Source organism: Pholis gunnellus (assembly GCF_910591455.1).
Source record: "Pholis gunnellus genome assembly, chromosome: 24".
Classification (NCBI taxonomy): Eukaryota; Metazoa; Chordata; class Actinopteri; order Perciformes; family Pholidae; genus Pholis; species Pholis gunnellus.
The window spans coordinates 10,318,414-10,335,012 of record NC_136551.1 but is presented as its reverse complement, the minus strand read 5'-3'; the positions used below and the strand labels follow the sequence as shown (position 1 = coordinate 10,335,012).

The 16,599-nt window shown below is 44.9% G+C and overlaps 1 protein-coding gene across 1 annotated transcript; it reads right to left on the bottom strand.

The window, feature by feature from the left end:
- Positions 1-11,023: 11,023 nt before the first annotated feature.
- Positions 11,024-12,413, bottom strand: c1ql2 (complement component 1, q subcomponent-like 2; the record flags this gene model as incomplete). Its single annotated transcript, XM_079185882.1, has 2 exons — positions 11,024-11,203; positions 11,820-12,413. The coding sequence occupies 2 exons, from the start codon at positions 12,411-12,413 to the stop codon at positions 11,024-11,026; spliced, it is 774 nt and encodes a 257-aa protein (XP_079042008.1).
- Positions 12,414-16,599: the final 4,186 nt, after the last annotated feature.

The window sequence follows — 16,599 nt, the reverse complement described above, 5'->3', positions numbered from 1 at the left end:
TGAAAGTGGGGACGTGTTGATGGTGAAATCTTTATCCCACAGGCTGGAGCGCGGAGCCGTGGCTACTTAATTAAATTCCAATTAGGGACAGTATCAATGTGCTGTTTAGCCGCAGCGCCATTGTGGGCAAATGAGCACTCAGCTCGCGCGCTCTTATCTGGCGCCCGCAAAGAGAGGCCTCCTTGAGAGGGGCTGCAAAAGATAATTTATAGCTTTTAATTAGTCTTCATTCCGCCCGATCGGCCCTGCGTTCATCACGGGGAGCGGGGGGGCTGAATAAAAAAAAAAAGAAACCCCGAGTCAAAAGCGCTGTCACCGGTCCCTGGCAGGGCCCTTAATCAAAGCGAGGCAGGGGCCGCGCTACAAGCCGCGTAATTTCCAAGGTGCTGATAAAGCGTGTTGAATAATAGCGGGGGCCCCTCGGAGACACCATTTACAGGAATGGCTTTATTGACGGCTTAACGTCGGTAATTCATTTTACCTTTCATGTATTGGGGAGCCGGATTTGTCGCCGTAATAGGATGATAAATGCACTGACGGATCGCAGCCCCCGGTTTTTATTGAGTAGCTATAGACCACTGCTTCGCTTTCGCGCGCGCGCGCACGCACGCGGCGGTGTGATGAGGCTCTTGTTAAAAAGCTGTCTGGAGTAAAGGCGTGACAGTGAGGGCAGACTGCACTCTTCTGCAAAAAGAAACACGTTTTTAAGGCGGTTCACGTAATTATTTCCCTTCCTGTGTGGAGGATGAAAATGAAGGAAAGCAGTCTTTACAAACACCTGCACTACATTTGATTTGTTATCTTTGTTTTTGTCATTCTGGCACTATTATAAATAATAGCCGGACAATAAAAGCCAATTACCTCTCTGTACTTTGTTTTCCCAGAGCTATACATAAAGACTGTTTTGATAATTCTAAATAGGGAATATGTTTGTTTTTATTTTTTTCTTAAAGATAAACATTATAGGACTATTCTTCTTATACAAATCATGTTATGTGGGGACATACAGTAACACAATCTTTATTTTTGTTACCCAAAATAGTTTTTATTGTAAACGCTGTTGAACGTATTGAAACCAAAACAGCAGCTCCATCCTAGTGTAATAGAACAATTTGACTTTAATATAATCTGTGACCTTTAAAAATAAGAAGATAGAATATCAAAAAGGCTGCATTAATGTTCAACAACATGGTCATCTGAACTAAACACACTGAACAGTGAAAAGTTCATCTCTGCACCTTATTTTTGTGTTCCCAAAACTCTTTTTTTCATAAAATAAATGTGGTTTGTTTGTGCTGAAAAAAAAAAAAACTTTGTCAGATGGATTAACAAAACGTGTCATGTTTCAGATGACATGATGAGGTGCGATAGTTCGAGGAAAGTTGTGGCTCTCTGGCTGGCTTCTGTCTCTCTGCGTGACTGTGCTGCCCCCTAGCGGAGGACGACGGGAAATGTGTGTCTGTTACAGTACAGAGGAAGAGTACTGCGAGTACTGAGAAGAGTACTGAGTTCTGCGCATGCGTGCGCAATGTGGGCTCAAGTATCCACATCTGGAAAGAGAAAGTCAATAGCAAGTGTAGGTCTTTGGCGACATCTAGTGACTTTGATGTGTAAGTGCATGAGCTTTTTTTATTTTATTTTTCTTGTCGAGGAATACACCTACCAACCTGCACTCTAGATTAATATTAGGTCTGTTTCACATTTACGTTTTTGCTAGATAAATTCTCTAATCAGTGAAATACGTTTTGCTTACATTAGATATTCCTTTAGGCTAGGATACGTTTATTTGTAAAGCACCGTTCAAACATACAGGCTATTCAAAGTGCTTTACATGAGCTGAAGAAATACTTGAGACATTTTATTAAAAAAAATAAAATATATAAATATAAAATAAATACATGACTAAAATTAAAGAATACAATTTATTTTTATTTTTAGTATCCTTGGATATAATGCACACTTTGTTGGATAAGATACGCTCACACATGACACATGCATACAAACATCTAAATACATTACATCACGTTTATTTTGTGAGGATGACTCGCAGCACCGTGCTCCTCCACCAGATGTCAGAGTGAAGCAGCTGGAAGACAGGAAAGGACACCGAACTGTTTTAACGTTTCACTTCAGCTGAGGAGACGCAGACAAAGATGAGGAAGCACAACAGCATAAATCAGAGGAGATGCATAACACTTATATATATTTCTCTTCCTCCATAAAAGCCAATAAAACCAACAACGAAAGCATTTAAACGGGCAGAATAACAACTTATGTTGGTTTAAATATGTCAGCGTTATGATGTGAAACATCTCTGTGCCACAGCAGCGAGGCTGTAAAAGCAGTCTTACAAAACACCCGATGATTTGCGGCCATCGGCCTCGAACCGGTTGACTTTTTCATTGTTTGACATTTCACAACTTTGTGCCACCGGTGTCAAATTTAAGTGGAGATATCGCAAACAGGGATGGATTTTCAATGGTGGGACTCTCAACCCCATCACTCTCTGCCATTAGTATTGAAATGCCAGGGACGTACGGGGACACGTTTGCATACTAAACAGCGATTATCATTCACTTAGCTTCCCCTCTCTCTCTCTCTCTCTCTCTCTCTCTCTCTCTCTCTCTCGCTCTCTCTCTCTCTGTCTGTCTCCCCCTCTTTCTCCCCCTCCAAGGTCCAGGATCTCTGCAGTAATAATACATGAAGGGCTCCTCTCCCTCATCCATTAATCAGGAGGGAGGCTGAGGTAAAGGAGGGCTGATCTTTGGCCCTCGCGCGCACACGCACACACTCACCTACCATTAATAATAGAAGGGATATTAATGCAGATAAATAATTAAGCTTTTGGGGGATCTCTTTAGAGTCCTAATGAGAAGTGGGGGACAGATTGCTCCTCAGTCTTATTACATCTCGCGGAGAAGTTTGTGAAAGCTTAAGGTGATGATAAATGAGGCCCGTTTTAGTAATTGCCAAATTAAATCGATGCAGACGCTTTGCCGGGCTTGTGTTAACACGATTGCCCGTCCGTGCTCCACGCTGTTGCTGCAGAGCGGAACTGTAGATGGCGTGGTTCAGCCGTGGCGTGGCTCTGGGGGGGGAAACCAATGCAGGCCCGCAACTTTTGGATTGTTTGTCAAACGATTTGGTTCAGACGTTCATGGTCCCCAGAGGATGAAACTGCAATGTGAATCACCTTAAACCGACCGTTCCATGATTCAGAGTGAAGTTAAGTTGTTGGAGCGTACTTTGTGCGTAATTCTGTAGGAGACAGGGTTGATTCTGTACACGCACGACATCTACTGCTTGGATCCCGATCTTCCTGAGATTTCCTTCCATTTCTTTTACCCACAATTCCTTTGGGGAGTTTTTGTAAAGCCCCTTGAGGCAGATTTTTGACATCGGGCTGTAGAAATGAAATTGACTTGACATAAAATGTCTTGAAAGATACAACATGTTAATTCGGACGATGTTTGACTGATGAGACGAGGAAATATGATCCAGGAGGAGACGTTGTTGTGACTGTTGTGAGGTAAACGGTAGAAGCGCAACCGTGACGTGACAAAGTGGTGCATCAGGAATCTGGACCTGAATGTATGTGGTTGTTGAAAGCAGCGTCTAGTTGCCTGACGGGCCTGCGTTTTCGCCAGAGCCCTCGTCTTTAGTCTACACGTGGTCCTTATTCCTTGTGAAAGCATCTTGTTATCCGTCTTCCATGCATGAAAGCCATTGTACAGCCCACATCTCTGCTCATGTGATTGTTATGTTGTTTTCCCCCATTAAGAAAAGGTTTCCCCACCCATCACGGAGCTTTTTATGGCCTATTTTAATGGAACACATGAAGGCGTGTGCAGTGGCGTCTCAGCATGTGTGTGTGTGAGCTCATCAGCCATGCTGCCCGGGGCCACTCTAACCTTTCAGCCCGACTCTCTGAGGATGGTCTCACTCATCAAGCGTCCTCGGCCTGTCACTGCCATCAGCCGGAGGAGAGAGAGAGAGATGAAAGATATAGTCCTCATTGGCTTTGTTACAATAAAAGCCGCCTGCTCCAAATGACTTATTTCCTTAACCTTTACTCCCCTATATTCACAAATGATGGATTACATGACACGGGGGATTGTCCTCAGAGATGCTGTGATAAATTAATGACATGTCGGATAAGTCGCTGTCACATTTGGAAGCAGACAGGTGACAGACATTTTGCGCGGTTTGAGTAATCCGAGGGAAATGAAGCAATCTGAATGAAGACGAAAGAAATATGTAATCTCAAACTCTGGGCGTTGAATCTGTTTCTTAATGGGAAGCAAAATAGTCAAACAGAAAGACCAACGAAGAGCTTTAATAATAAGTTAAAATGAGGTGGAACTTTTTTTAAAGGCTCTAAAACTCTCATGACAAGCCGAGGGAGGAGGCAGGACATAAATAATGACGATAAAAATGTGTGAGAGGGGATGAGGAGACGGCAGCCGGCAGGGAGAGGTGGATGATGGTTGATGGGATAAGAGGAGTGTGTGTGTGTGTGTGTGTGAGAGTGTGTGTGTGTGATTGATCTCCACGTAGGCGCTTTTAGCCTCTCATTATGGCCGCGGCTCCGAGAACAAGACAGGGATGTGTTTCTGACAGTTATGCCATTTTCCTGCCTGGCTGCAAATCATCTGTGTGAATGTGTGCGAGCTCTTGTATTTCTGGCTATTATAAGATCAAATGTCCTCAGAGAGATATACCGTAAATGTGAGTTAAAAAACATTCAAGATGACATTTTGCGTAAGGTAGAACATATAGTTGAAGTCAAAGTTTAGAGCAGCCTAAAGGTTAAAGGTGTTGTAAGGCAAAGGACAAGTTTGACATTTTCTAAAATTAGCTTATTGGTTTGTTGAGAGTTAGACGAGAAGATTGATACCACACTCATAGTTATGAAGCAAGCGCCGTTAGCTTAGCTTAGCATAAGGACTGGAAGCGGGGCGAGACAGCTAGCCTAGCTTTTGTCATTTTTACATTTCTGTTTGTGTACGGATTAAACAAACACGATGGCACATGTTAGTTAAGTGAGCTTTAGAGACGCTGGACAGAGGCAGGCTAGCTGTTTCCAGTCTTAATGCTAAGCTAACCAAACCATCTCCTGACTCTAGCTTAATATTTCCCGATCAATGATAGAGGGTTACGTCTCACGAGAAAACACTTTCATTCGGTAAAAAGAAAAAGAAAGAAAACTTTGACTTTAGACAAAGCCAGGCTAACGGTTTCCCTCTGCTTTATGCTAAGCTAAGTTAACCATCTCCTGGCTTTAGCTTCATATTTTGATACAGATATAAGCGTGCACATAAAAGAGTATTTCCCAACATGTTAATCTATTCCTTTACAATTAGAGAGCAATTTATTTCCATAATGACATTAACATACAGTAGGTGCAACGCTGTTTTTCATAGAAATTAATTGAAAACAATTTAGCAACAGTTGGTGTGTATAAACTGAGTTCTCACAGAGCTGTAATACATATACCAATACAAGTTTAAATTTCAGTCTTAACAACAAGAAGTTTGAAATATGACATCATGCACCTCCATGAGTATGACGTCACATTACAGGGGAGTTATCTTCTGGAATTACAATCACAAATAATGAGAGCAAAGTTTGGGTCCTTAATATCATTTCTTGCCTTGCTTCAGGATGAAACATGACATAATGAAATTATTTTTGCATCGTGGTTATGGGATGGTCCTCTGTCCTATTTTGGCCACGATAGCCATATTAGGGCCTCAGCAAATGATTATTTTCCTCATTATTTTATTAAAAACGTCTCAAAGCCCAAGTTGACTTATTGAAATGTCTTGTTTCGTCCAACCAACAGTCAAAAGTCTGAATATATTTAGTTTATTAGAGGGAAGAAACACGACATATATCCACATTTGCAGCCAAAACAAGAGATTTTCTTCTGCATGGAAATTGACTTAAATGATTGATTGATTATAACAGTTGTTGCCGTCTCATCGTAGCTCTCACAACGCTGTTAAAGTGACTCAAAGAGCAGCTTTAAATCAATGAAAACCACCGTTTACTAGCTGCCACTGCAGCCTTTTAAGGTTTATGTCCTTTCAGCAGCAACAATAATCTGTGGTACTATAGATATGACGATTCAGCGCATCATCATGACTCTGAGGTGTGCAGCGTTTGACAGAAGGTATATTCATGAGCCTGGAAGCTTGTCGTCTTTGAAAAAGCACCCACAACATTGTATTATTCGCCAAATAAGCTTAACCCCGAGTTTAAACCCTCAAGGAGTCATTTGTCTTCTTTTTGTTATTTTATTTACTTCTACGAGAGGACTTTCTCTTGTGTCCTCTTCACTGTTCACTGGGTCCTTCTCTTTCGCTCTCTTCTCTCCGTTTCCCAAGTCTGCCCCCTTGTTTGGCCGATTTAACCACAAAAGAGACGTAATTTTCGAAGTGCAGACTGACAGATGAAGTGAGTCAGCATTTGGCTGAGTCATTATCCGACACATGAATCCAGGGTAATGCTGGGAATGTATTCCACTGCAGCAAAATATACATGAGTGTCTCTGTTTTTGCTGTGTATTGTTTATGTTCAGGACGACTCATTTTATTTCTCATGCTGTATCTTATACTGGCATAGCAATGATTTAGCAATTTATTTTAGAATATATTGAATGTGTTCCAATCCGCCCCAAATTGTGCATAATGGACAATCTACTAACTCTGCCTACAGCAAAAAGAAAAACACACCTATTCATTTCCGTACAGTCCCTAAAAACCTGCATTCGTTATTGTTTATCAAATACAGTTTCATCTCGCAGGCTGCATCTTTAATGCACCGCCTCTCCAGCTTTCCCTCCTTTCTTTTGTGTTCCGGTGAGGATCCCCGCCGTGTGCTTTGCGAGCGCGCCACCTTGGATAAGACTCGCACAACAAACAAAAGAGGAAGATAAGCGGGAGGTTTTCAGGTGTCAGATCCGCGGGTCCCTTCAGACGTCCCTCTTTTATAGCTTTTTTTGTTTCTTTGCTTATGTTTTTTGCTCATGCACACTTTTGGCATTTGCATCTCAGGCACGAGCGTTACTCTCGGAGCAATCAGGGCGGGGATGAAATCGGCGCGGTGAAGGAATGAGGAGAGGTTTTTTAAAAATGTCCCCGATGATTGGCGGCTCGTCAGCTGCAATTTTTCACGTCGATTGGCAATCAGGCACTGAAATCAACGGAGGCAGGCTGCTCTCAACTGCTGGTGTGTTTGGGCTTCATCAGATCAGACTCTTTAGTCACAGGGTTTCAATTAAAAAGAATCATAGTCTACTTAACCAAAGTGGCATGAACAGCACAAAACCCGTGGCGACACATGCTTTCATTACTCCAGTATGATGCCTGTTGCTCAGCTGCCTGTCAAGCTGCACTCCCCTGAACACAATGTGTGTGTGTGTGTGTGTGTGTGTGCGTGTGTGTCCTACTTATCTCATCCATCAGAGAATTTCACTACTCCGTCTGTCAGTCAGCGATCCCTCACTGTCACCCAGACATGGGGGGATGGATGATCATCTATCGTGTTTTATATATATATGTGTGTGTGTGTGTGTTTGTGTGTGTGAGAGTGTGAGTGTGTGCGTGACCATCCGTTTGGCAGCCGGGTGACACACACTGCTGTTGATGTCTCAGTTGGTGTCAGCAGCTCCACTTTTCATCTGAAATGTGTCTGCAGTGGAGGCTGAGAGCCTGTACAAGACCATCATGCTTTGATCTTTAAACACTTTGAGAGGCCTCTGCATGGTGACGTCATCCCCACAGCCCCCCCCCCCCCCTCAAAAAGTGTAAAGAGTGATCTTCAAAGAATGTCCAGTCTTGGTCATCTTTGAATTATGACCATCTTTTACTCTTGCAAACGCTGCTGTGTGTTGACATATGTGACTTACATTTGATTGAAAACTAAGTCATGTGCCAGCTATGTTTTTGCAGTTAAAAAACATGGTGTGACATCTAAATGCTAACAGGCTAAAACTACGCTAAGCTACACACATTGTTACGGCTGAAGTAGCTGTTTGTCTCCGTACTGTACTACTATGCAGGATTGTATAGAAGTCTATGAGAAAATGACTCTACTTCTCTCTTGATTTATTACCTCAGTAAACATTGTAAACATGAGTTTATGGTCTCAATCTCTAGTTTCAAGTCTTCTTCAATACAGCATGATGTTCATTTGGTAGATTATGGTCCAGTTAGAGTCAAACAGGGGTCAAACAGGGTATGCTTTAAGGCGGGGCTACCTTGTGATTGACAGGTCGCTGCTACGGCGTTGCTAGTTCTGGGAGTTGTACATGTTTTTACACAACAAGATGACGACGGACAAAAACCAAGATGGCGACGAGGCTTCACAAACGGCAGTCTATAAACCGAAGGGGTAACGTCACGCTGACTTTGCCCCCCCACCCCAGCTCAATGACACCAGAAGAGCACATCCCCTGACAGAACACAGCTCAGTGTATCACCTGCAGCATCACACGAGGCAGCGGACGTGAAAGCCAGCCCAGATTCTGTCTTGTTTCGGAGCGAGCTTTGTCCGCTGGTGTTTCGGCTATATTTGCGTTTTTTGTGGAGATTAGAGAAAACGTATCTGCACATAAATTGTACCATTTTTGTCAAAAAACTAAACAAACGGTGGGGACACAGTCCCCTCTGAGGAGCCAGTTTGCAGAGCAAAATAAGCCAACACCTTAATAGAGGTTTATCTAACCAGGCATGCTAATATTTGTTTTCCATGATTTCCATTTAAATTGACAGGGCTGGTGTGTAAACAGCTGTTTTGTGTGTGTTCCTGAGGGGGGATGGGATAAAAAATAAATAAAAATCAAACACACACACAAAACAGCCATCATCTTAATGAAGGCTTACAGCCATGTTTGAGTCCGGTAAAGCATTTTGCAAATCTTAATACAAGTTAATCAGAAGTGAAACAAAGGAGCCGGCAGCCACCGGCTTTTCATGTCTGAGACGATCTGAAGAGACGCATGTTATTTATGTTTCCTCCTGCTGAGGACTCACGCAGACAGCCTCTTGCTAAAAGTCTGCTCTCTGTTGCCACTAAGCCGTCCTTCAAAATAAGAGCATTAGAGTTCCAGAAGCACTGGTTATAGCTGAGAGATATGTTAAAAATATATAAAGGAGTCTGACACAGCTCCTCTCCTCCTACTAATTTAGCACAAGGGTTGCATGTAACTATTATTTTCCTTATCCATAAGTCTGCTGGCTATTTTTTCGATTAATCTATTTAATATTTGGTTCATGCCCCTCACATTATCTCAGAGCCCAGGGTGACACATTTAAGTTGCTGGTTTTGGTTCGACCAACAGCCCTAAACACCAAGATATCCTGTTTACTTTGTAATATGACAAAGAGAAGCGGCATTATTATTTATTATCAAAACAGATTATCTGTCGATCGATGAATAAAATAAGAATTTGTTGACTTTGTAGCATTTGCATTAAGCGAGGCTCACTGACCACAAATGTCTGCAAGCTGCAGCCGAGCAAAGGACATTCAGGGACCCTGGATCCCGTACTGTAGGCTACAATGCAGAGCGATATATACATGTATAGATACATATATAGACATATATCAGACACGAAACACTTGGATTCTTTTGGTCAGACATGTTCACACGAAGCCAACTTTTTGTCAAACAATATTTATTGGATTCGATATCGATGCAAGACATCCATTTGTATCTTTCATGTTGTGGTTACTGGGTTATTTAGTGAAACACCGAACACGACTCGAACGCCACGATTTCTGCTCGCCGGGGCCATCGAGGAGGCCTAGATTCATCGCGGTGTGTCTAATGAGTTTAGAATGTGTTCCGCTGACCTCTCATCTCGGCTCATCGTATCTCCTCAAACCGTTCCGGCTCATCCGGCTGCGCAGTGTTCCTGTCTAAGTTGTTGCTCCCCCGTTTTGCCATGTATGCTGATGATGCACTTACTTTTGGGCAGATAACAAATAAATAAATAACACGGGAGAATGGCGGTAATTCGTGCGTCAGTATTTTAGTAACCATTTGAAGGCCTGGTCGCACCAGAAAGAGGCACACCTGCGCAAAATATTTGGTTGTAGAAGCTTGATGACGTTGTGAGCTACTGTAGCTGGCAAGCTAACGGCTAATATGCTAGCCCGCTGAGAACATGCTAGTGCTAGTCAGCCACAGTAGCTTGTGTCATACCCTGTAGCTCCCCTGGGGTCAAAGACGATGTCCCGGCCTTCATTTAAGAGCCTTGGCTACAAGCTAGCAAGCTTACAGACTGTCAGTTACAAGCTCGCTAGCTAAGTCGCTAACGGGACGACAAGTTCACTGTTTATTTAGATGACTCCTGTCTCGTAACTACTGCAAAACACGTCTCTTTAGTGAAACAGTGGACGCTACTATGCTTCCCACATTTTGGACACTTCGGCTCTCCGTTTAGCGTCGGGTCTGTGGTGCAAATCTGTGTGAAGTTCAATAAAGTTGAAAAATGAGCATGTCATTTTACGCCATGAAATATCCTTGTGTTAAAATACTGGTGTGACCGGGCCTTAAGTCCAAAAGCACTGATCTGACGTTCATTTCATCTCTTGATTTCTTTCCCCCCCTTTCTTTCTGTTGCCACTCTAGCCTGAAATATTAGGTGCCATTAATACACTCAGTGAGCAGCCCGCTCTGGGGCTGAGCTCTTTTCCCCCCCTAAAGTATTTTGGAAATGTGTCAAAGGAACTTAAGAATGATGCCTCCTCAGTTCGGAGCATGCTCGGGGTGTTACTGTAGGTCTGCAGTAGTGAGACACGTACTCTGGTGACAGTGGAGCAGGAGAACTCCAGTCAAATCAAACACATGTACAAAAAGGTCTCTTTCGCTAGATGAACAGAACATAACGGTTGCAGATAACAAGCCTGTGTGTCGTGGGACGTGTCTTCAAAACGAGGACAAAACATGTTGGGCTTTTTGATGGGAACAGTTCTCGGTGCTGTATGTGTACCGTCCGGCATGGAGCCGCCGTCTAGTCGGGGTACAGGATGAAGCCGGAGAAGGTGCTGTACTTGTTGTTATTGCCGCCGTGCGCCTTGCCGCCGTCCAGCTTGACGTAGATCTCGTCCCCGGAGTCCAGGTGCAGCACGGCGCTGTTGCTGGCGTAGTCGTAGTTCTGGTCTGCGTCTTGGGCGATGGCGCTGGCCCGTACCTGAGGGAGAGGAGGGGGGGACAAATGGGACAGACGTCATGAGTTGACGAGAGAATAGAAAGTTCACGTATGGCCGAGAGGCAAAGAAAAACAGCAGTGGTGCAGCTTTTTAAAAATAGACACTCAAAGGGAATGCTGGGTAAATTAGAGGTTAAAACCCCTATAGCTACTCTAGGATAGTTATAAATCAAATAAATCAAATTTGACTCAGACGCTTATGTATGTTTGCATTTAATCCCCCTTGCAGCATCTTTAATGCCCAGTGATGATGTGATCATCTGACCCCTCATCCAGCTGCAGCTGTAAACATCTGCCTCATCCAAAAAGAGGAGTTTGCGCACACAAACAGAGCATGCACACGTATGTGATATATGACCAGAGATATCACTGATGTTACCCTGAAACCATCACTCATGAATAGTAATAATATGCAGCTATGTAAATAGGGTTAATGGGAATAAAAAGATCAAGCCTCATACGATGCCGTGCGCTTTTTGATTGGGATGACTCTGGAATGTTGTGTTGTCTTTATTTAAAAAAATTAATTGACTACATTCTGCTGGTTTCTATACGTCATCATGCCCCCCCCCCCCCCCCTGATCATCGACACTCTCACCTGTCCGTTTTTGCACAGGTCAGCCCACATGCTGGTCCCGTCCCCTCCCCGCATCAACACATGGTAGGTGAAGAAATAGATCCCGGACACATGGCAGGTGAACTTCCCGGTGCTCGCGTCGTAGTGGTTCCCCAAGTTTGTGATCACGTCGTCAAACTTCAGCACCTCGTATCCCTCGTGCGGGTTCTTCAGGCCGACGTAGAACGCGATCCGGAAACCGTTGGCGGTGGAGTTCGCGCCGTCCGCCTCTCCGTTTTCGGGACCGGCGGGTCCGGACACCGCGGCGTGTCGGCCGCCGCCGCGCTGCCCCGGCGGTCCCCTCGGACCCGGGGGTCCCGGCTCTCCCGGTGGGCCCCTTAAACCGGGTTTGCCCGGTCGCCCCGGCTCCCCGCGGCTCCCTTGCGCCATGGGCGGCTGCGGAGCGACGCCGTTCACGTTCTGGATCACCTCCATGGCTGTGGCGCCCCCCGGTTTCGGGGTGTACGGGTCGCAGACCATCCGACAGGTGCCCATCATCTCGTAGTAGTGCGCGGAGGTCTCGGGGGCGCGGAGCAGCAGCAGCGGGACGGCTACGGCCAGAGCCAACAGAACCATCGCGACGGCGGTCACCAGGAAGACCGACCACTTCCTCCGCGCGGCTCGCGGACGGAGGGACGACAGGAAACCCGCGGAGCCTCTCTGGGGGGGAATTGTGACGGTGGACGGGGGGGGGCTTTTTAGGACAACGGAAAACAAATGGAGACCAAGTTGGTGAAGTGCGCGTCCCTCGGCCCGGCTCGTCTAATTGGCGGCTTCGAGCCCCTTGGGCAGCGGCTGTGACCGGGGAGCGGGTGAGCGCGTCCTGGCTGGATGGATAGGTGCGCGTGGACAGCGGGCGGTCCAGCTGCGGTCCAGCTGTCAAAGTTAGCGAGGAGAAGACCGGAAGATAAGGGGAGGTGGCCTTCAAATTAAAACAGCGGGACGGGTGGCGCTTATGAATAAAGAATAGAGAGACATCAGCCGAGTAATTTAAAGCAGACACACAGGTCTGCTGCTGTTTAACGACACGAGGGTGTTCACTGTCAGCCAGGCGGGTCACAACCAACGCGGAAGTTCATTTTTAATAAGCATTCATTAAGATGGGAGACTGCACATTTGCAGTCAGGTGTCAGAAGGCCACTGCCAGCATTTACTCAAGTACTTAAGTACACATTTAGAGGTACTTGTACCTTACTTGAGTATTGCCATTTGCTTTATATTTCTACTCCACTGCAATACAGAGAGGTGTTGTACTTTGTACTCCACCGCATGTATTTGACAGCTATAATTAGCAGGCAGACCTTTTTTACAGATGATCAGTTTATTAAAATATGAGCCAGCATTGTGATGCCCAACAGCATGAAGCGGTTTAATGAGCGGCACCTCAACCGTGCGTCATTAATAATGGTTCAAGGCTCTAACACTGACAGTGAACATGCTGCATAATTCACTATCAGTAATATGATATTTGACTTGAGTATTTCTAGTGTGGTATATTGCAGTTTTATTTTAGTAGACGTTTGCAGGCTAACTTCCAAATATGAATATCAGGAGACATGATTATTAGACTTATAAACAGAATTTTAACAAACGTTTTATTTTGTAATGCGTAACAGGAAGTGCTCCGTTTCGTTTCGACCGGCTTGATGAGAGGTACAGCCGGTGCGTAAAGTTTAAACGTAAGTCCGCGCAGTTGTTATTCAAGATTGCACAAAATATGTATTCAGCAGAAGAACACCCACATATTTACATGAGGAAAAAAACATCTCGATAATACTCTACTTGAACGTAGAACCCATGCATATATACATAGCCTTAAAATGCCAAACGATTGCATATTTATTTTCATAAGTCTCAATGGAGCTGGTTTGTGTTTTCGTATAGGTTTCTTATACATTAGACTAGAGGTCAAATATTACCATACAATTTATTCACCCATTCCCCTTTTGGAAACAGATCCATAAATTCTTCAGTTGCAAGACTAAGGATTTGGATTTATGTCAAATCCATCCATTCCACATATTATCATAAGTCAGTGTTGAAAATGTATTTGTATTTTTAATCTTTTTGGGGAATCCATTATATTCAAACCTATAATAGACTCCCCCAAATCAACACAGACATTTATGAAATATTTCAATTTTTCTTTTTAACATTAATATATAAAAACTAAGAAATAAAGGTTAAAGACAAGTTTAAACTTGTGATGGCAGCAAGTAAATACATCCAAATATTTCACTCGGACCACGAGGGGACTTTTCAAAGTCAGAGCCGATGGCTGAGGGCAGGTTCACTGATGTGGTGACAACGTGAAATGACCAACTGCATCGGTCACTTCACACACACACTCACACATGCACCCATTTAGACAGAGAGAGAGGGGGGGGTAAGAGATAATATATACAGGAAATGGAGCGGAGATGTCTGACGGCCGTCCACACCTTCAGCTCCGAGCTCCCCAGCTGCAGGGGACGCTTTTTGATGTCTTGTTTCGCGAGGTGGAGAGCCACGGGCCTTGAATTTTGATTCTCCGGGCAAATTATTATTCCCCCTGTGCACAGGCAATCATTACTCTATTGCATACAGATGTGTTTTAAATACCTCGTTAGCCTCTTTTCTTTTTTTTTTCCCCCAGTGAGGCCACCGTGCACTTGTTCTAACCGCGGCGGTTCATGAGCACATCAGCTGAAGGAAGAGCTCCACCGGGACCGTTTCCACGAGTGAAATCAAATAACGCGGGGGGGGCAGCCTCGTGATTCGGATCCGCTCCGGCTCTTCCTTGACCCATGCTACACCCTTCCACCAAGTTTCATGAAAATCGGATGAAAACAACCTCCTTGCCGGAGATAATTAGACTATCAGCGATGCCTGTCATTGGTTGTTTCCAAAGAGCGCAAGCTTTTGAGACACTCAGTGAAGAGAGCATTTGCTAATTGAAAATAAAAAGCATCTATTGATTTTGTCCCTGGAGCTCAATCACCCTCCCCCCCTCCCCACCCACTTGAATGACCTGAAATACTCCAAAAGTGCGGGTTGGGAACTAAGCACCTGGAATTGGAGCACAGGCCCCACATCCACAGCAGAGGCTTTAGAGCTCAAGGCGATGTTGGGAAATCTTCAGGGGCCGGAGACAAGGCTTAGCTGAAGCCCCGCACTCACACTGCAGAACCCCCCCATCACCCCCTACCCCATAAGCAATTTTCAACCCGTGCTCAGCTCAGCTTTGACTCCACTGAACATGTCTCCAGCTGGGCTGCTCATGTCTGAAGGTGACAATCACAGGGGGGGGGGGGGTTCAAATCTGAGGACAGCCCCGAAGAAGCTGGAAAATAATTGAGAATCTTCATCCACAGCGGACGGCGATGGTCATCCGTGAAAAAACAAACAAGCGCAGAGAGGCACGCGGAACTCTGCGATATGCGAGTGCAGGAGTGACCTTTACTCGGGGTTAGTACAGTGAACTGTATCTTTGGTGAGCCACCGCACGACACACACACTGTCCACACTGTGCGCTGCAGCTGCTGAGATCAAGCCACCCCGCGGCACTTCCATACGTCTAATCAAGCCGCATGTTAGCGGACTGCTGTGTCACAAGTGAGACAAGTGAACCAGTCCATCGTCAGCTGCCTTTGGACTCTAAACTATATCCACTCAGGTAAACGCTACAGACAACACCAGGTGGATGGAGTATTCAGACCCTTTACTTCAGTAGTGATACCACAGTAAAATAATATCAAATACAATATTACATGTAAAAGTCCAGCATTCAAAATTAAACAAATCGCTCTCTCTGTGTAGTTGTTTTTATTGTTAGTGGCGGAGTCCGCCATTCCCGTGCTGGAGTCACTTGAATCACGATGATTGTTTTTGCGTGATGAATTACCGTATACTGTGTTTACTTCGCCGTGGGAAACTTTTAATGCAGCGGTGAGAACCTGCAGCATCAGCTCCTGTCTCAACATGTGTCCCTAATCCCCGATGAAGCACTGAAGACACCTCCGCCCTTGAAAGCACAGAAACAAACGTCTTCCTCCATGTAACGCTTTGACATTGAAGCCCTGTCAGATGTTTACATGGCTCTACCTGTCCACCTCCGGCTAACCGTCTACGACCGTGCCTTCACTTCTCTCACATGATATTTCCCATCTGACTTTGTGATCGCCGGGGTAATAATAGTCTATGAACCTTTAAAACAGCATCAAGGAAAGGCATCAAGGAAAGGTTAAGAGACCCTGCTGTGTGCCACTGCTACTATTTGTTAGCTTAACATTTTCACACCCAGATCACCAGGCTTGCCTCAGGGAGAATAGTGAATCTGTCCCCAACGGATCAGAATAACCTCAATTGATTTCACTTGTAAGATTAATGGGTTACCGCACCGGGAGACGCCAGTAATCAATACCTATGGATGAAAAAACTCCAAATTAGATACGTAAGTCAAGGACTGTGACCTTAAAGGTGCAACATCCCAGATTGGGAGCATTTCTGTTGCCTCTCAACATGGTGGCGGCGAGCCGGTGGCTAGCAGCTAACGGTGCAACAGGGCTAACGGTGCAAACTACAGCGAAAGTGCTGACCAAACAAACACCGTAAAGTGTTGCAGACTTATCTGGCTAGTTAGCTAGGAAGCTAGCTTGTCCTCATTTTCTGCAACCAGGGAAGCTTGGCGGGATTAGCAAGCTAACAAACTAGCCAGCCGCCCACCCATTAGCTAGCTATCTTGCTAATTCCACGATACCTAAATGCTACACGGGTTACAGAC